At 43.2% G+C, this 21,387-nt stretch overlaps 1 protein-coding gene across 2 annotated transcripts; it reads left to right on the forward strand.

Annotated features, from left to right (window-relative positions):
- The first annotated feature begins 1,621 nt into the window (after positions 1–1,621).
- On the forward strand, positions 1,622–21,387 carry hyou1 (hypoxia up-regulated 1). 2 transcript variants are annotated; one of them, XM_083987218.1, is made up of 24 exons: positions 1,622–1,848; positions 2,867–2,945; positions 3,830–3,923; positions 4,079–4,157; positions 4,304–4,458; positions 4,683–4,759; positions 4,863–5,044; positions 6,420–6,535; positions 8,598–8,784; positions 8,922–9,056; positions 9,978–10,060; positions 10,176–10,308; positions 10,933–11,117; positions 11,249–11,387; positions 11,848–11,905; positions 13,335–13,411; positions 13,547–13,705; positions 13,834–14,006; positions 14,095–14,182; positions 16,282–16,538; positions 16,631–16,715; positions 17,413–17,674; positions 17,767–17,874; positions 19,601–21,387. In XM_083987218.1, the coding sequence occupies exons 2-24, from the start codon at positions 2,876–2,878 to the stop codon at positions 19,651–19,653; spliced, it is 2,955 nt and encodes a 984-aa protein (XP_083843344.1). In that variant the 5' UTR covers positions 1,622–1,848; positions 2,867–2,875; the 3' UTR covers positions 19,654–21,387. The 2 variants fall into 2 exon arrangements, with proteins under 2 accessions (XP_083843344.1, XP_083843343.1); XM_083987217.1 differs by having other exon boundaries at positions 13,831–14,006; positions 19,601–21,386.

A 21,387-nucleotide genomic window follows, 5' to 3' on the forward strand; every position in this document is an offset into this window, starting at 1 on the left:
CAGCCCATGCAGGGTCTGGTATGTAATGTTGCACTAGATGTCCCATGTTTTTACTGCCAGTGAAGGTTTGGTTTTGGCATACTTCTTGTCTGATGACTGTATGATGTTTAACATTTCCAAACTTTAAAAGCATTAATGCCATTGGCAGGTAGGTTACTAAAAATGTAAATATATCAAATACACAAATCAGCACCAGACATTGTGTTGTTGTCTTTCTGATAATTTCAGTTCTAGTAACCACGACAAGTTTCACACTTCTCTTTTTGGGCAGAACATAGACCACACAGTTTGAGGAAAGTGTTGCTGTCCCTGAATGAGAGGGCATCACTACGACATTGTCCTGCTTGTCCAGAGGCTCTGACAGGCTGACAACCTACATATGAGGCGTGTAGCCTATGATTCAAGCATCAGTCTGCTACATCCTGAGCCAATAGAATCTGATTGTGTAAGGCAATGATAATTAATAGGTGGTTATTCAAACAATGAGCCAGCCAGCAGGAAGGACTATAAAATACAGGCTGTCACTGAGGTCCTCCTCACCTCCCAGACTCGACCCACCCAAACCAGTGGAGAGTAAACAGACGCGTAAGTGTGAGGTCCTTTTTGTCATACTCCTTCACTTCCTTTGAGATTTCATGCAAACTCCTATTGCTCAGAATTATTACAGCAAATATTCTGGTTACCTGCTTTTTTTTTTTTTTTTAACAATTATACATCAACTTATTTGTTTTGTTTTTTTATTTCTTAATCAGAAATAAATCAATTTGTGGTTAATACATGTTTTTTTTTTACTTCCTTGTCACCACACTGCAGAAATAAAAATGTTGCTGTGTGCAGGTCAGAGGACATTCCTTAGGACAAATCATGGATGTATTTAATTGGGACAAATACACAATGACTCTTAACGACGCATTGTAGAAACCTCACAGCTCATTGAGAGCAAAATTAATAAGATACAATTAATTAAATTTTAAAAAATTAATTAATTTTCAGCAGGCATGTGGTTCACCCAGACTTTACCTGGAAATGTCGTCATTCTAGTCACCGCCCACCATCTGGACGTGGCCCAATAGGATGTGGCCAGAAATCGTTTGTCGACGCCACTCAATTCACGTGGACCAATCACAGAGCAGTGCGTGGAGCGAGGTGGGCGGGCTCTGGATTGGAGGGTCATCGCTTGTTGTTGCACCATTCATAAAGGCAACCGAAGTAACCTACCGGAAACAGAGAGGCTTTCCTTTCGAAATAAGAGCACATAAATTGTCTGCCACTACAATGGACTATAGGGCCACTGTAAGAAATAAATACTTTAATGATATTGTCGTTACATAACTGTGAAATGACGAGCAGACATGTGCTTGTATGTAGGAGATTTTCCTGACTGGTCCTTGAGTGTCTTTTATCAATTAAAATGGGTATACAACTTTATTTAGAGATTGTAATTAACAAGAAACATGTATATAAAATGCGCTGTGTCGTAACTTCGATCAATATTGATATTCGCTCTGTATTTTCAGTGTGGCACCCGGTTAAAACAGATAAAGCCGCTGTCTGTCAGTCTGCCTGGGTGTTTTATTGTGAAACGCCAACCGGATGCAGTCTGTCTGAGTGCGGGCAGCTCGGCGCCTCTCCTCCTCCGGCAGCGGCTTCAGTGGATCCAATGAGGTGACGCCGCGTTCCGGGCCCGACCGCTGAGAGCAAGCCGGTGATAAGGGGGAACTAAAAAACTAGCCAGCGTGACAACAAAGAGGCTGTGACTCCAGAATAACCCAGGAAAGTGAGCCGAGAAGCCGCTCAGGCCGCTGGGAGCCCCTACACACTCTGCACACCGTGCCGCCCCGGGGAAAGGTAAGTTGCTGCCGCCACAGCCCCAGCGTCTGTCATGCTCTCCTCCTGATGGTTGTGTGACTGAGCTAGCTAACAGGAGGTGTCAACTTAGTTCACCGCTGCTTCCTCCAGAGGAGCGGGGCTGCTCTCTCTGTAGTTCACACCGGGATACAGATGTTACACACCGCCCGCTGCCCTCTGACTGGAGCGGCTGCAGGTAAACGGTGAACACCGGCTGTAACGTTAATGTTAGTCTGTAACTTAGCCCATTATCTCACACACATGAGCAACTTCTCCTCTGACCTACCGGCTCACACAAGTCATTTCCAGAAGCTGAAGGACTCATGCTTTTTTAATCATCACGGTTTTGACTTGTGCATCCATTTTGCATTCATGCGTCACTGGCTCACCGGGGCTAGAAGTTTCTATGCGGTGTGTGCTGCTCTCTCTCCGTGGACGTAAAACACACACACTGTTGTGGTTGCTCACGTACTCGGTGTGAATGGACAGCTGTGGCTCCAGCGTGCATTTGCATTAAGTCTTAAAAAAAAGTAAACAGACGTATAAAAAACATGCAAATACGAAGCCTAAGCAACATCTTAAGCTTGACAATGGTTTAAATGCCACGTGTTTGCACACCTATGTGGGTGGGACCAGGTGTGCTTGGCATATCATTGGCCAAAGGGCACGGATGGCAATACCAAGTGGCACCGCTCTAGGGTAATCACAGCTACATCAGCATCAAAGAGCTACAAGTGAATGTGAACAGTGATTGCACATCTGTCAGTAAACTGAACATGATGCAACTGGCCCAGTTTGTAGCTGTGGTGAGGATGTTGCACCTGCCACAGATGGACGGAGAGCTGCAGCCACAGGGGGGGGGGAGATCAAGGTTACACACATTCATTAACAAAGTGTTTGGTATTGATAGGGGTGTGTGATGAAAAGTCCTGTAAAAGACACATCAGAGCTGAGGATCTGACTCATTCACTCTGATGATCATGTTTTCACACTCTGTTTCATGTGTTCATCTCTGTAGCTGCTCACCATGGGGGAGAGGAAGCTTGCGCTGGCTGCTCTGTTCTGCCTCGTTCTGGCGATGCTGCCTTCTCACACAGGTAATGTGACCTAGCAACGTTTGCAGACTAGAGCTGCAACAATTAATCCATTAATCGAACAAAAATCGATTACTAAATGGATTGTCAACTATTTTGATAATGGAATAATCAGTTTGAGTAGTTTTTTAAGAAAATAAAGTCAAAATCCTCTGATTTCAGCTTCTTTAATGTTGAATATTTCTGGTTTCTTTGTTCCTTTATGACAATATATGAGTATCTCTTTGGTTTGTGGACAAAACAAGACATTTGAGGACGTCACCTTGTGGTTTGGGAAACACTGATTGACATTTTTCAACATTTTTTAACATTTTATTGACCAAACAACAAATCAATTAATCAATAATGAAAATAATCATTAGTTGCAGGCAGACCCAGGGCTTTGCCCCTAAAATTTAAGACATTGCAAATAAATGTTTCATCTACTTTAGCATGTGCAACCAGTAAAATTGCGGGGTTTTTTTTTTTTAACATTGGTGAAAAGTGGAAGGGACGACTCAAAGAATTGGGAATCCGTCATGAAAGGTGGCAGGCCAATGTGCGTGAGTGAATGAAAATGAATGAATGAATGAATGAATGAAAAGATAATGTGAATAAATGTGAATAAATGTGAATATTCATCATTTACAGAGTGCACCCCTAAAATTTCAGTTTGTGCTCCTAAAATTTGAAGTTAGGGGCCACTGTGCTCCTAGTAAAAAAAAAAAAAAAAGTTAGTCTGTAGCTCTGCACCCAACCGACATGAAGTATTGACTGGAGCACAGTGCAGTGCACACATGGTCGTTATTGATCAGCTCTTGGAGATAATAGGATGTATCTGTGGTGAAACCTCAGGATGTCAGGTGTTTCCCCTGCGCCTCAGCAGCTTCATGTCTCTGTGTTCACAGTGACGGTGGCTGTCATGTCAATCGACCTGGGCAGCGAGTGGATGAAAATGGCGATAGTGAAACCTGGCGTGCCCATGGAGATCGTCCTCAACAGGTGAGCGTGACTGAGTGTTTGTCCTCCTGACGCAATGGCAGTCCACACATGATTTGGATGTTAGAGGAAGTGTAAATGAAGGAAATGCTCCGATGAATACAGTGTGATGTCACATTCCAGAGTTTAACATTATTGTCTGTCGTGTTTTTCTTCAGGGAGTCGAGGAGGAAAACGCCCGCAGCTGTATGTCTCAAAGAAAATGAAAGACTTTTTGGAGACAATGCACTAGGAGTGGTACGGCACGTTCTTTAAATTCATTAAATTGCATTTTAGAGATTGTCAGTTGAATATGAGTATCGATTTCACAGCCAAATCCCTTCGAAATGAAGCAAACGTTTTCTCTTTATGTCATTAATCCACACGTATTTTGTATATTTCAGTCTGTGAAGAACCCTAAAACAGTTTATCGGCACCTCCAAAGCATCCTGGGCAAAAAACACAACAACCCCCACGTGGCTCTCTACCAGAAACGTTTCCCTGAGCACCAGCTGCAGGAGGACGAGGAGAGAGGCACCGTCTACTTTAAAAACTCAGAGTGAGTCTTCTTCATCCGTCCCCTACTTCACATTACACAGTCAATGCATAAAGGACATCTTTTGTCACAGAGCGGAGACATAATTGGCTGTATCAGGCCGTGCTGTCCTCTGATGTAGATGTGTTAGTTTTTAATTGATCATTCAGAATCTTTTCCAATAAGATGATTGATCAGCTATAGCCTAGACAAGAACAGAGGAATCAAACCTGGCTTGTTCCTTCCAGAGAGTTGCAGTTCTCACCGGAGGAGCTCCTCGGCATGATGCTCAATTACTCTCGTGGACTGGCTCAGGACTTTGCAGGTCAGTTGGACTCAACAGGAAAAAGATGCATCATTGTGTGACCATATTTGAATATGTCAAGCATGATATATATATATATATTTTTTTTAATCCTAATCTCCAGAACAACCAATCAAAGATGCGGTGATCACCGTCCCAGCCTTCTTCAACCAGGCGGAGCGCAGGGCGGTGCTGCAGGCTGCACAGATGGCCGGTGTAAAGGTCCTGCAGCTCATCAACGACAACACAGCTGTGGCCTTGAACTACGGCGTTTTCAGGAGGAAAGACATCGATAACACATCGAAGGTGCACTGCTCTTCATAACAGTTGTCTGTTGTCTCCTTTTGTCAACAAATCCCATGAGCAGACACAAACGAACAGTGACTGTATTCTGGTAATAACTACTGACTCGGTGTATCTTATTCAAATCAAATCAAATCAAATTTTCTTGTCATTTTTTTCTTACCAAGGTCAGAACAAAAAGATAAAGTTTCTTCGAGAAGTTCAGTTTATGTTTCAAAGTCTCACAGCTTGTGGCAGACAGCTGTGGAGCAGCCTCGTGCTCTTGCACCTGATGCTGTGACAGCGTTTCTCTGAGGGCAACATCTGGAAGAAAGTGCAGAGAGGGTGTGAGCATGTTCAGGTTTCTCAAACATGTCCTGGACAGAGGGCAGTGATTGGCCCTACCAACCCTCTACAAAACCCTCTGGTCCTCCTCTCTGCAGCTTGTAAACCATGTTGACATGTCTTCTTCCTCTCAGCCTCAGAGCTAAATTATTACCAGAAGCTGTTTGATGGTTGAAATGTTGCTGCGGGCGACATGTTCCTCCAACACCATGAACACACACTGTTTATTTTGACTCGGTCCCATCCTGCTGCCCACAATACTCACCAGAGTGTAAAAGTAAAAGTGTAAATCCACCACTGAAAATAGTCCCTGAACCAACACACAGTTTCTCACAGTTCTTTTTAATGTAACAAAAACGAATGGGTTTAAACCTGAGACTGAGAAGTCAGAGGGTTAAAACAGATGAACCAGATGTTGTTTTCAATACAAAAATGCCGTCCAAAAATGGATGCACAAAAGAACTGCTATAAAATCATCATATATCAATATTTCTTTCTTTCTCTTTTTTTTTGCATAAATCTCTTATGCCACTTCAGCTTTGCTCAAAACTACCAAATGTTCTTTAATTTTTGGGATTTTGGGTTAAAATTCTGAAAATGATGTTTGGTAGTTTTCAGCAAAGCTGAAGTGGCTTAAGAGATTTATGCAAAAAAAAAAAAAAGGAAGAAAGAAAGAAATATTCATATATGATGATTTTATAGCAGTTCTTTTGTGCGTCCATTTTTGGACATTAGGGACCCGAAAGGATGCAAGAAGTGTTACCAGACTACCAGTGTACAAATGACCTGTAAGAGTAACTGACATTAGATTTCAAAAAATAAACTTTCTTGCTGAAATCCATACCTTTTAACTGTAACACAGCCAAAATGATCAGCAAATCAAAAAAGGAAAATGGAAAAAAAGGTCCAAAAAAGGACAGAGGGACTGAATGCCACATAAAGCTAAAGATGCATGCCACCTTTATCCTCAATTGTAATTTACACTCATTTATTTGAATTACTGTTACGAGGCAGATGTTTAACTTTGTGAACCTCTTCTCTTCTCCTCTTGCAGAATGTGATGTTCTATGACATGGGCTCAGGCAGCACCACCGCCACCATCGTCACTTATCAGACGGTCAAAACCAAGGAGTCTGGCACTCAGCCCCAGTTACAGATCCGAGGTGTTGGGTGAGTTTACATCAGTAAAGTGTTTCCTCTGTATAATGTGGCAGCCTGTCGCTCTCCAGCCTAGTTCTAAAACATCTAAAAAAAAAAAACTGACAAGGAGAGAAGAGGTGGCAGCTTTAGGCCAGTGCATCGACAAATTCCTATTTTAAAGTGATTCTACTGTGTGTATGGAGAAGAAAAATATTAAATGAACGAGAAACAATGAAATAAAGTCATATAAATAAATGTCACCAATACATGACCATACTTGAACTTAATTAAGTTGAGTGTATTTCATTATTCATCATGAGAGGGTTAGCTGTTAGCTACTGTAACCATGAACCAACCAGGTGGAGGCTTCTGTAGAGAAACACAGACACAACAACTAACGTCTTCTTTTATTTCACTTAACAAGCTTATACATGTTAACCCACTACCTAGCTAGTTAATCTAGAGCTGCGTTGGCAGCATTTTGATTGGAAAGCTGCTCCTCACACAGACGCCACACAGTCTCAGCTCGGTCTAGAAGGCGTTGGTCCACCGTTCTGCCAGGACTGGTCACAGAGCCAGGATGCAGCATCATATCAGTGTCTGGTCCAGTGTAAACATGCTGAAGAGGCATAAGGTGCAGCCTTAACGGCAATATAACTAAAGACACAGAGCTGTGAGTCTATGAGGAGTGTGACTGGCTGAAGGGTGAGTGGTGTCTGCTGACAGCTCTGATTTTATGAGATAAAAATGTAAATGTTCATAGTGAAACACATTCACTGTACAAAGAACTGTAGTTGTTCTGAAAGTAAGAATGGAGAAATAACAGCTCATCAAGTAATGAGTTTCATAAAGTATTATCTCCTTAGCTGATACTGAAAATGGCCAGATATCATGATAAGTTTATTTATAGAGCACTTTTCAAACAAAGTGCTTTCAAGAGTGAATTAAAGAGTGGAAACATAGAGAAATGGTGAAGTGTAGGAGCAGAGTGTAGGAGCACTCGTCAAGATGAAACGCTGTCATACTGAGATTCTACTGTCAACATTAACACAGTGTGTTCAGTGCAATCTGAAAATCCTAACCAGCCCCAGTTTCTAACCTGAACACCTGCAGTATCCTGCTCAGTGCTTCGTTCTGTCTGTGGAAGTTAACAGATTGAAGAGCATTTCATTGCAGAGCTCTGTTACGCTCCACTCAGCATCCACACTCCCTCAGCCAACGCAGGAATCAGGTTGCTATCCTGTGATCTGGCCGTAGCAACAACAGATAACAGTGGAGTGAAGTCTTGGTGAGAGATGAGCAGTAGATGGTAGGAAGCACTTGGATAATGACTGACAACCATTAGCTCCCACTGTTGACCTTCTGTGATTGGTCAGAGGGGCAAGTCAGAATCTTTAAAGGGGACATATTGTGGAAACATTGCTTTTTGAAGGATCTTTAACATATATTTGGGTGTTTGTCTTGCCTTCTGACCCCGAAATGTGAGAATTGACAAAAATCTGTAATGTTCAGGCTCCCTAGATTGAAATCCATGTGGTTTTCTGAGCTGTTCCCTCAGTTGTCTTCCAGTGATGTATCTAGGTTTCGAATTTGCATAACCCCACCCGGGACTGGTAGAAGGGGTGAGGCCGGGCAAGCAGTGGTTCATTTGCATTTAAAGGGACAGGCACTGAAACCAGCTGTTCTGAACAGGGCTGTTTTGAGAGGATGAAAAGAGCTGTGATGTTTGATCCTTGGGGTATTTCGACCAAAGCATGTCACAGACATGTCTTTAAGACACCAGGGGACTATTTTAATGTGTGTGTCACATGTCAATATCCATCCAGTCCATTACAGTCTATCGCTGGCATCAACATAATAATTAGTCTTACCTGCTCTGTGGCGTTACTGCCATTTCTTAGTTTAGTTTTTATTGATGTGTGGGGCTGAAATGTTCCTCCCACATCCACAGATAAGGATTAGAGATACTTCATGTGGACAAAAAGCCAGTAAATGCTTCCATCTTTTGACTGTAGGCTGATTTAAAAAAACAAAAACAGAGTGGTCATTCAGTCCTCACGAACACTCCCTAAGCAGACTTTTCTGGTTCTAGGTTCGACCGTGGGCTGGGAGGCTTCGAGATGGACCTGCGGCTCCGGGACCACCTGGCCAAACTGTTCAACGAGCAGAAGAAGAGCAAGAAGGACGTGAGGGAAAACCACCGCGCCATGGCCAAACTGCTGAAAGAGGCCCAGAGGCTCAAGACGGTGCTCAGTGCAAATGTGGACTTCATGGCCCAGGTCGGTGCAGAGACTGAGTCCATCCTGCTGCTTGTTCAATCAAACATTTTAAAGGCCTAAATTCCCTCTTTGATGTGAGATATCATCTCAGTGATCCTCCCGGAGCCATTGCAGTAAATATCTATTTTTCCCCGCAGGTGGAAGGTTTGATGGATGACATTGACTTCAAATCTAAGGTGACCAGGGCCGAGTTTGAGGCGCTGTGCACTGATCTGTTCGAGAGAGTCCCTCAGCCGGTGCAGGACGCCCTCGCCGTCGCGGAGATGAAGCTGGTCGGTATTCTCAGATCGTCTCAAATGACGGAATGTGATGAAACTTTAATGATGTCTTTGGGCAGATTAAGGCACTTGTCACTGTAGAGGCAGGAAAGAGATCAGACAGGAAGAGGAGAGATCATATCTACAGTAGACTACACACTCTTACATGTTTGATATGCTGCTGACCACTGAATTTATGACTTTTTATTACAACAGTCTGAGTAAAACTAGCTGATTTAACCATCCCAAAAGAGCAGGAAAGCGAGCTACTGATGTGACCACTGGTCTCCCCATGTTAGGACAGTCCTCAAGTGTTGCATTGAAAATGCTTGAGTAAACTTTTAAATATGCGCTCACTTTCTCACCTGAAAAATCATCAAAACTTTATGAAGTGATAGAAAAACAGTTGTAGAGTAAAGTTTGTTTCAGCTCCTGTTGTTGATACTTGCATTCTGGGATAGTTTAAAATACACACAAGTCACATACGGACGACTTTTCTAAAACCAAGACTTTATAATACGTACACACTATTAAGCATTAATAAATACTGAATTCTTCATTTATTACGCATGAATACTCATTAGTGTGTTTATAAATACAGATGGTGCTTATCAATGATGAGTAAAACATTTTAAACTGTGTTTATAAACTACATACTAATGAGTATTCATGTGTTATAAATGAAGAATTCAGTATTTCATGCTTAACTAATGCTTAATTAGTGTGTTCTTATTATAAAGTGTTACCCAAAGACTTTTTAACCACCTCTTTCTTTTCAATAAAAATACATGTTGAACACCCACTGGAGTAATGAAAGTAGTAGATGACAGTGCAGACATACGTGTTGTTGTCAGGCAGAATCATTTTTTATCAGTGTCGGTGAATGGATGTCTGTGTCGCCGCTGTGACCCACATTTCTCCTCTTTCTGCCACCAGGATGAAATAGAGCAGGTGATTTTGGTGGGAGGCTCCACCCGCGTCCCCAAAGTGCAGGAAGTGCTGCTCAAAGCTGTGGGGAAGTAAGTGTCGACCGCAGAGATGCTGCTCGTCTGAATGACTTTCACTTCCAAAAATGTGAGCGCGCTCGCGGCAAGGACACCTGCACTTTGTTAATCGTGCACTTTCTCCTTTCAGAGAGGAGCTGGGGAAGAACATCAATGCAGATGAGGCAGCAGCCATGGGCGCCGTGTACCAGGCCGCCGCCCTCAGCAAGGCCTTCAAGGTCAAACCCTTCCTGGTCCGAGACGCAGCTGTCTTCCCCATTCAGGTCAGTAGGTGGCTCGCTGGCTGCTGAGATGAATTTAAATGACTTGAGAAAACCATTGGTGAAGCTTTGCTTGGTAACACTTTAGAATAATTACACACTATTAAGCATTAGTTAAGCATTAAATACTGAATTATCGTTCCGTTATTATCTCATAGCGTGGTGAATGTGCAGGTCACAACTTGTCGACGAGAGCATTTTGGAGTTGTTGGATTGTGTATTTGATGAGTTTAATGAGGGAAACCCAAAAAATCCCATTAGCCTCCGTAGCGTAGCTCTGAGCAGCTCGCGGCTCTGCTCTGCCGTTCTAAATATATCTTGCACCGACAATTAAAGGTAACAAACCTACTGCTATGACTATAGGGATTATGGCAATGGGCCAATTTGACAAAATGTTGAACTATCCCTTTAACTAATGCTTAATAGTGTGTACTTATTATGAAGTGTTAACCCTTTGGTTTAACAGTCGACTGTCTTCTAATAACACTCAGATATGGGGACCATCATGTGTCCAAAATGCTGTGTCTTTCAATATATTTTATTGTACAAAGGCGTGCAGGACAAAAGTCAAATAAATCCTGACCACCACTCTTGTTAACGCTGCCTGCATATAATTTATTCCATCAGGTGGAGTTCAGCAGGGAAACGGAGGAGGAGGGGGTCAAAACCGTGAAACAGAACAAGCGTATCCTGTTCCAGAGGATGGCGCCCTACCCACAGCGCAAGGTCATCACATTCAACCGCTACAGCGACGACTTTGCTTTCAACATCAACTACGGCGACCTCAGCTTCCTGAGTCAGGAAGATCTCAGGTTGGACAGCTGCTGGCGTCGACACTAGCTCTTAAAAAAACACAAACCTTTAATGTTCATGGCATTTCTATAAAAAAAAAAAAAGCTATTGAATTTATTTGTCCAATGTCTCTGTCGGTTGTGTCTTGCAGCGTGTTCGGCTCTCCGAACCTGACCACAGTCAAACTGTCTGGAGTGGGCAGCAGCTTCCAGAAACACACAGACGCAGAGTCAAAAGGCATCAAAGCCCATTTCAACATGGATGAGAGTGGAGTCCTGCTGCTGGACCGGGTCAGTTCCACTTTTTCGCTGATGCAGCTTCTTCATTTAACAGTTAAAGTGGTAAAGGTCTCTGAGACAGAGCTTCAACGTCTCTGCTGCACCACACAGCAGCAGAATGGCCTCTTCTCTTCTTAGACACATCTGAATCATGGGTTAAACTCATTTCTGTTATATAAGACACACTGGTCTGGTCTGGACTTGGACCCGGTCCCTCCTGGTTGCCATGGAGGTCAGTGAAGCCTATTGAACTGAAGCCAAAAACAACTGACTCCAAGAAAATGGGCTTTACTCAAAGAAGATTAATAACAATGAAAACCAAAGGATTTATGCATCACATAATAACCTTGTACAGCTTCCATGGGATACATTTCAAATGAGCTTTTGTTTTTATGAATCACTTGAATTTAAATGTTTTCATTTGTACCAATCATTGAAATTAATACATCATCCCTGTACTTGTCACTCACAGGTGGAGTCTGTCTTTGAAACAATAGTGGAGGAGAAAGAAGAGGAGTCCACATTAACTAGTAGGTATTGCACATGTACACGAGTAACCATGTGAGCAACCATGTGGTATTTAACATGACACCAGCTTTGTCCGTGTGTGTGGTGTTTTAGTTCCCATCACACTGTGCACAGGAGGGGAGAGAGGCACAGACACTTTGTTAAAGGAGACAGTTCCAAGTTTTGCTTTTGCTGCATAGCAATGAGTGCATTTACATGCAAACTGATAAACCGACAAACCACAAATAATTGAAGTGGTCATGTAAACGGCATAAACCGATGACTGTTATCGCATTAAGGCAGTTGTCGGTTTATGAGAAAACGGTTTGTATACAGATGTATCTGGTTAATGTTGTTCTTTTAACGCATGGTCGTGGTTTCTGCAGCGTAAAACTGTGAGAGTGAGTCTCGGGGTACCGTAGCAACAAAGCTGGAGCAGGGCAGAGGTGACAGAGTGTGACTCCGTGTGTAGAGCTTTAGCCAGTCGCATTTCTAGAGGCACGGCAGGACGCACACAGGCTCTGGACCGCGCTCATTACTTCACACAGCTTTACAGACAATCGCCATGCCGTTTAGTATCACAGAACTCTATCAACACAACTCCCTCTCGACGTATGAAAGCTTTTCACCTTTTCCTTCCACCACCGGAGTTGAAAACAACAGAATACCTGAGGTTTTTAGGAAAGAACATTTTCTTTGAAGATCATGTAAACGCATCAAACATATTATTGGCATTAATGGATCATTCGTTTTATTAGTGTGCATGTACACCCGCTCACTGTAGCCTCCAGTCTGCCCTGAAGACGTAGTGCTACGTCTGTCCTCGTGTCTTGCACCTGCTCCCAGGAAGCAACCACATTCAGCAGCATAGAAAACTTAAGTCTAGGCAGTGTGAAGTGAGACAAAGTTCTGAAACATGTTCATGACACACAGTCTGTTGACGACTAAATGCAACCGAGTAAATGCTGAATAATTCACTAAATAATAGTTAAACTGAAAATTGTTAAATCATCACAAAACAATATGTAATAAATGTCATGATGCGCTCAGAGCAGGAATATTATTATAGCTTTCTGTATTGATGTGTTGAGCGTTGTAAGTCTCCACAGCTCGGTGAAATCTTCTTCTATCTTCTGCTCCATCTGAAGGCAGCAGGCCACATGTTGAGGAATCGGTGGCCTCTGACTTCAGAGGCCCCAGTGTTGTGTAATCACACACCCTGCCATTACCTCCATTAAATCAAATGACCTGTAACGACACCAGGCTGCTCCCATATAACCAAACGCACTCTACACACATCGGAGGTGATGGGGTGTGTGAACTCTGGTCTGTTTATGAACGTTACATCAGGTTTCAGGGTTCATTAACCTTCTGACTGATTCCTGCAGGGCTGAAACCTGTTGTGTCATATATTTGACTCATTACATAACTGAGCCCACACTTGTTTTTCAGAACTGGGGAACACCATTTCCACCTTGTTCGGAGGAGGATCCTCAGAACCAGCCCCAAATGTAACTGAACCCGTTCAGGTAACTGCAGCTGTGTCCATAGCACAACAGTACAGCCTGTAACGTCAGGGCTACATTGCGCCGACACACATAAGTGTTGGTTACATCACTCACACAGGTTGTAGCTGATGTTGTCCCCTGGTTTGTTGTGTCCAGGATGAGGAGGAAGTGCCTCCGGAGTCAGGAAAGGAAGACAAGGACGAGGCCCCGAAGGACGAGGCCGCCAAGGAGAAGCAGGACGACTCTGAGAAAAGTGGAGGGGAAGAGAAAAGCCAAGAGAAGACGGAGGAGGCAGCCGGCAACAGCGATGCCAAAGTAAGATTCATCGCACGTAATCGCTCCGAGAAACACTTGCGAGAGCGCGTGTGGACCGTGTTACATAAGTTGGTATAAATCTGTCTATATAAACAACACAAGTAACCATGTCCCTGCTGCTGAAGGAGGAGAAGGATGGAGAGAAATCTGGAACAGCAGAGGCAGAGAAGGAGAAGGAGGAGGAGGAGAAGAAGGCGAAACCTCAGAAAAAGTCCAAGATCACAGAGGAAATCACAGCAAAACTGGTCATCAATGACATCTCTGATCCCTCTGCAGACGACCTCGCTTCTTCTAAAAAAAAGTAAAGTAGTGATTTTCATCTCTGTTGTTGTGGTTGTTGTTTTGGTTCCCAGGTCTTTTTGCTAAAACCGGTCTCTGTATGTTTTCAGGCTGCAGGATCTGACAGACAGAGATTTGGCCAAACAGGAGAGGGAAAAGACACTGAACAGCCTGGAAGCTTTCATCTTTGACGCACAGGTAAGAAACAGAAGCTCTTTATTTTTTAAACAAGCACTCAAGAGTGGAGCATTATTCCAGGATGTTCGATCGTTTAATATAAAAGCAGGAGAATCTACATCGTAGTTGTCTGACTCTGCCAGGAGTTCACATCCCTGTTTGTCCAGTGTCGTAGGGCTGGACGATTAATCGAATTTTGATCGTGATTACGATTTTGGCTTCTCACGATCATAAAAACACTGTAATCGAAGAAAAACGATTATTTTTTTGTCTATTGGTGTTTTATTCTGAAAAACACACATGCGCGCTTCCGCCCCCGCGCCTGCACTGCACTCACTCTCTCAGTTAATGCTGTGGACGAGTCCACTCGTGTGTTGACGGCGGCGTTTAAAACTCAGCGCCAGTGAAGAGAGAGCAGCGGCCACCGCTCAGGACGAATGAACGGGAAATAATCATTTAAAACACTCGCTCGTCTCCTCAAAGCGGCCGCACAACAACAACCCTCCTCCTCTCCTCCTCCTCCTCCTCCTCTTCCTCCTCCTCCTCTTCCCCCGGCCCGTAGGCTACATGTGCATATGTTTACAAAGCAATCTGTAGAGCGGCGGATAACGTTATACGATGTTACGACGTGTATTTGTGTAGTTTAATCTGTCATAAACAAGAGATCACTTATGGGGCGCGTCAAAAAAAAAAAAGGGAAAAAAAAGTTATGGGGTGCGTTTGTGACGAGAGCTGGGACAGCGCAGCGGGGCGGAGGCTCTGATCTTCCCAGGTTGGATTTCATCCCAGAGACGCAATAAGCGACACACACGGAAGCAGAGAGCCTCCATTCTCCCTCTTAATAAGTTAAACCATGACAATTACTCCAAATCTGTTTATTCAAGGTAAAAATGTAGAAAAGTTAAGCTAAACACCCTGTATAGTTTCTGCTGCTGGATCATAAAAAGTTTTAAATTAATTTTGAATAAATATTTAAAATTATAAACTTAAAAACCTTAAACACACATTGGCACTGTTTATTTAAGGTAATAATGTAGCATGGCCATAAATCCCCCCGCATAATCGTGTAAATAATCGTGATTTCAATATTGACCAAAATAATCGTGATTATGATTTTTGCAATAATCGTCCAGCCCTACAGTGTCGTATACAATATTACGCATTTGTCAGAATCGCTGTGTGAAGACTTGATTTATGGCTCAGAAGTGGTTCAGGTCATTCTTGAGGCCCAGTGAGCGAAATTAAAAAAATGATGTTAAGGTGTCCTCAAGAATGGGACACATGGACAACCTGAGGACAGTCTGCCTCTGGCTGAGTGTTACTCACGTTTACATGACAGTTGAGAGAAAACTAATTATGGCCTTAATCCGACTGTAACTGGACATAATCCGACTGTAACTGGACAACTGAAGTGCATGTAAACGCGTTAGTCCGACTAATACTGGACTTTCCAATATCCGACTAAAACACCCAGATAATGCGAATGGAAACCGGTTTTCTTCTGCATGTATATACGCCTTAAGCGGACTGAAACTGGACAATGCTTGTCGCATGCTTCACAACAGTAGAGACAGCACAAAGTGTAGCGCAGAAGCCGGCCTGAACCTGGCCAAAAAGGAAGGGGGGAAAAAAGCGCTTAGTCTGATGAGGCAAATGCAGAGACTGCTTTGCCAAAAAACTGCCCCTAACGGGAACGCGCATCAGCGGTTTTGCATGAATTTACCTCAAAAACAACTCTGTCTCGTAACGTTCCGTTATTATTTCTTGGCGTGGTGAATGTGCAGGTCACAACTTGTCCACAAGAGCGTTTTGGAGTTGTTGGATTGTGTATTTGATGAGTTTGAAATGAGGGAAACCAAGAAATCCCATTAGCCTCCGTAGCGTAGCTCTGAGCAGCTAGCGGTTCTGCTCCGCCGTTCTAAAAATAGCTTGCACCGACAATTAAAGGTAACGAACCTACTACTAAAACTATAGGGATTATGGCAATGGGCCAATTTGCAGAAATGTTGAACTATCCCTTTAAGTAATTGTCGCAGTCACCTGCCTCCAGTGATATGACACCTGGTCACCAATGCCTCCTCCCAAAAACAATCCTTGACCTCAGCTTGTGATCTGTCCAGGACAAGCTGTACCAGGACGACTACCAGCTGGTGGTGTCGGAGGAGGAGAAGGAGCAGATCGCGGCCAAGCTGACGGAGGCGTCCGAGTGGATGGACGAGGACGGCTACTCGGCCACCACCAAGCAGCTGAGGGAGAGGCTGTCTCAGCTCAAGAGCCTGTGCAAGGACATGTTCTTCAGGGTGGAGGAGCGGCGCAAGTGGCCGGACCGCCTGGCCGCTCTGGAGAGCATGCTCAACACCTCCAGCTTCTTCCTCAGGTCAGCGTGAAGAAACTGGAAGAAGCTGAGAAACTTAATGCAGTGAAGTGAACATGGTGTCATGGTTGTTGTTTTTTTGTTTTGTTTTACAGGAGTGCCAAACTGATCCCAGAGGACGACCAGATCTTTACTGAGGTTGAGCTGAACATGTTGGAAAAAGTCATCAATGAAACAACGGTAGGTGGTGAAGTCATCCTGCTGCTCAATAGTTCCTCAACATGAGTGAAAGTTTTTCAGTGTCCTTTCTTACCAGTTATAGCACAGGAGTACTTGATTTAAAGATGTAAAAAGCGCCACAACCCGAGTCATTTGTATATATTTTGAGCCTGAGCCTGACCCGGACCGATGCGTCCGCTCGGGAACTGTGGCTGAGGAACTCTACGTTGTAATATATCAGTTTATTTAGGTGATAGAAAAGCCAACCACACAGGTGTCCCTAACTCACTGAAACAACACAGCTTAACGTCAGTTATTCGATTTTCCCTGTTACATGTAAACTGGGCCTAGCTTGACTTAGCTCTGCATGTAAATGCACTGACTGTTTTCATTTGTTTTATATTTTCTTTCATTTTCTCCCTGAAAGTTCCTCTGTCCTCTGCCTTTCTTCTCACTAACAGGTTGAAAATAAAAATAATAGCAGCAGAGCACTGACTTTCAGACTCTAGTAAGGGTCAAATAAAATAAAAAAACACATTTTTCATAATGTAACTGGATGCCATCTTCTCACATGTCCCATACATTCAGGCCATTCAGGCGTTTCCCTATAAATCTGTAGTTTTGAAGCCTAAGACTCCAGACTGTTTGTCCAGGCTGGTTTAGTCCTGTTTGTGTCGAGTAAACAGATCCTCATGAGTCAAACTTCTGTCTCTTCCAGACGTGGAAGAACCAGACGGTGGCAGAGCAGGACAAACGCTCTCCAAAAGAGCGGCCGATCCTTCTGTCCAAAGACATCGAGTCCAAGCTGGCGCTGCTGGATCGAGAGGTCAACTACCTGCTCAACAAGGCCAAGTTCGCCAAGCCCAAGGCTAAAGCCAAGGCCAAGAACAGCACCAGCTCAGAGAAAAGCAGCAAGGCCAACAGCACAGCTGAGGAGAAGGTCATCCCTCCCACTGAGGAGAGCACGGACTCAAAGAGTGGTGGGTCCAACACTACAACACGTTCCAGCTGCAGTAAGGCTGAAAACAAGCTCATGGTGATAATGATGATGTCTCTTTTCATTCAAACACAGAAACGCCAGAGGAGGCGCAGCCGGGCGACGCCCCGCCCACCGAGGAGAGCACCGTACACATAGACTCAGACAGCCAATCAGAGCCCACAGAAGAAACGACAACCACAGGTCGGTCCGCCACACCTGTCGCTGATAATGGAGAACTATAGAGAGAGGACAAAATAATCTGAACACTCTAAACAACACTGAACCACAGGCTGAGAAATGACTCACCCACACACACACACTGTCAACACAATTGGATCATTATATCACCGCAGGATCGTCCTCTCACTCCAGTGCAGTAATAATGTCAGTCCCAGCCCAGGTCAGGTGTGAGTTAGTGAGTGTAAACTGTACCCATCCCTAATGATCTGTCAACTCCAGCTGCTCACTGCTCAGAGCAAACACAGTGTCCTGCAGCAGCTGCACATGACGAAGGCTTGATCTACCAGTTAGACCCTGTTCAGACCTGCTGTTAACGTCCATCTCAGCTGATCTGTGGTCAAGCTCTGAATACTGGTGTGGTCACTGAGAGAGACATTCAGAGGTGGTCTGGACTAGAGTGCTGGAATAAGAGAGTAACGTCACTTTCATTGAGTCCCATGGTAAGCCGCATGCGCCCCTAGTGGCGGGATATGGGTATTGCAAAAGTGCCCATTCACTACAATTATGTGTGTTGCCCACAATTGATGAAAACAGCCGTGTTTTTGTTTTTAGGTGTCTTGATCATATTAAGTTATGCTTATAAGTTGTTTATTTCAAAATGTAGATTGTAACATTAATGTAGACTACTGTTTTTTTTATTTCACTATTTGTTAATATTTATCCGTTAAAGGGTCCATGATGATGCTATTAACGTGGGTGATCTAGAAATTTCCTTAAATTATTGAAAATACCACACTTACTTGTTCACCAACAATGCAGAAATGCCAGTTCTTGGGCACTTTAACAATACCCATATCCCGCCACCAGAAGGCGCGTTGCCAACTTTCCGCTTGGGCAATGGGTGACATTACTCTCTTATCCCAGAACTCTAGTCTGGACCACGTGTCTACATTATTGTGTCCTTCTTTCTCTCTTTACCTTTCATTCACACAAATACAGGTGCATCTTAATGAATTAGAACATAATAAAAAAAGTTCATTTATTTCAGTAGTTTAATTCAAATAGAGAAACTCATATAGATTCATTACACACAGACTAAAATATTTAATGTATTTATTTATTTTAATTATAATGATTATGGCTTACATTTAATGAAAACCCAAAACTTAGTAAATCAATAAATGAGAATATAGTGAAAAAGTTCACTATTGTAACCTATCAGCTGATTACCTCCAAATACCTGCAAAGGTTTCCTGAGCCCTATAATGGTCTTTTATTTTAGTCTGGTCCAGTAGCTCCACTATCATGGAGAAGACTGCTGATATTCTCATTTATTGAGATGCACCTGAACATTGACAACTGACCTGCCTGTTGATGGCTAACAGACACTTAGAGCTGAGCACTGTGATCAGATAGTTTCATTGTTGATAACAGGGATGAGTGTGTGTGTGGTTTCTGGTGCGACACCTGTTGAAAAGTAATAAATTCTGCATTTGTTAAAATGTTGTATTACATTCCTGAGCATTCATCTTACACTCTGACAAGTTTCTAGATAAAGAAGGCAGCAGTTTCACTTCCAGCTTCTCAAGGCCTCGGCTCCTGTTGTTAAATCAGTACATGTGGGCTGGAGTTACTAAGCTTGTAGTTGAAAGTCCACAGAGTTTGTGCTCTTGTGTCCTGTTGAACAGAGGTGATGTTATGTCACACACATTCACTTCCTTTTCTCCATCTCTGTCCTCATTTTCAGCTCCAGTGGAGAATGCCCAATCTGAGAACAACCACATAGAGGATGAATTATAACAGCTGGAACTGGGGGGAAAAAAAATCACTATTTATTGACAGTGTATAAATGTTGAAGTTCCTTCTCGCTCTGTTTTTTTTTTTTTTCCATTTGAGTTTTATTTTCACCCTCCTTTTGTTTTTTTTGTTTTTTGTGCCCCGTTTGTTGAACTGCTGGAAGCTCAGGGGAAAAGGATTGGAGACCACTCACCTCGTTCCTCCTGTGTCTCCTGTGCCGTTCGGCTCTTCTGTCTTTTTTTTGTGGAGAAAGAACCGGTTTAACAAAAAACAAAGCCCTGAGACTGTGTCTGAGCTGTGATTGATTGACGCATGGTCCAGACCAAAATAACCTCCTCACATCCAACAAATGATCCGATCGATGCTGACGCAGAAGGAGCCGTGCATGTCCGTACTGAAATAACCGTAGACATCGTCATTCACAACGTTCATGAACTTTTCACTTCCTGTTTGATCCTCTGCACTGTATCCTCAACTACGATGTGTTGTTGTGAGGTTAGTGTTTGTCCCGCCCTCCCCTTTATTCATTATACATGGGAACTGAGTGCACTAGAGTCCTCAGGAGGACAGATTTCTTTTTTTCCCCCCAACCTCTGATAATTAAATATACCATATACAGCACCAGTCTAAAGTTTGGATACACTTTCCAATTCAAATGAATAAGAAATGAATCCAAGCTTTGGACTGGTACTGTGGAAGCACATCTCTCATACATACGGTTTACACTGTATTGTAAGTCTGATGGTTTGAATGAAAAACAACTTGCTGGTGAATCTGTCCTCATAGCTACTGATGCAAGTCGCACTATTATTTCTCACTGAACATTTCAAAAGCATCTGTCAAATCACAGACTCATTTCTATTCAAACATCTGTGTCAGTTGTGGAGAAACATAAGATAATGTCCACGACCAGAAATGCTGCTGCATCATATCTTCACGTGCAGAAGGAGGTTTACAGTACAACACATCCACTGGAGGGAAACGTCACCTACAGTTCCTTTTTTTTTTTTTTTTTTTTTTTTTGCTCACTTGATGGAAGTTGTTTACTAGTGAATGGCCCCTTAAATTCATACTCACCACCAGCACTTAGAGATAAAATGTAATAACTTACTGAAAAGAATCATGATTACCTCAAAAAAAGAAAAAAAAGAAAATTAAAAAAACAAAGAAGCACATACTTGGGTCCATGGTGTAGCCGTTAGTGTTGGTGTTTGACTGCTCAGGTTCTCCTGTGCAGACCAAGAGCTGGTCATAAAACTGAGTTGCCAAATAGGGAAACATTTCAACAGCGTCTCCACATGTCTGCTGACCATCAGTCGTCGGAAACCAAAATGGCTCATGAATTAGTTTTTCTACTAATGCCAATAGAAACTTTGACAAGTGCTTGAATGTGTTTCAGTGACAGCAGACAAAATGTTTTCAAAGTCTCACAAGCTACTGAACATCATAGAGGAGGTGGTGCGTTAGTGTTGTCACTGCTCTTTACCTCGACATGCCCTGTGGTGCACATTCTTGCCCGGGTGTTGACTCCATATTTTGTTTTGTTTTTTTATACCCCCATCATCAGAACAGGAAGGGGTTTTGGGCTCTGGAGTAAAAGTGTGGGTGAGTTTTGCGCTTCTGTGTTTGTAGCACTCTGGATTATTTGAAAGTGGAACTGGGAAATATAAGTAAAGGCAGGAATGGAAGACGCAAATATGTTGTGTTTCTAAACTGTTAATAAAAATCTTTCTTTTG

This window comes from Trachurus trachurus (genome assembly GCF_905171665.1).
Source record: "Trachurus trachurus genome assembly, chromosome: 14".
Classification (NCBI taxonomy): Eukaryota; Metazoa; Chordata; class Actinopteri; order Carangiformes; family Carangidae; genus Trachurus; species Trachurus trachurus.

Bases quoted from the DNA above. Each gene is read 5' to 3' on its own strand.
- hyou1 (XM_083987217.1), top strand. From the start codon at position 2,876: ATGGGGGAGAGGAAGCTTGCGCTGGCTGCTCTGTTCTGCCTCGTTCTG. The intron at 11,118-11,248 runs GTTGGACAGCTG...TGTGTCTTGCAG, and splicing joins CTGAGTCAGGAAGATCTCAG to CGTGTTCGGCTCTCCGAACC. The intron at 17,675-17,766 runs GTGGGTCCAACA...ATTCAAACACAG, and splicing joins GAGCACGGACTCAAAGAGTG to AAACGCCAGAGGAGGCGCAG.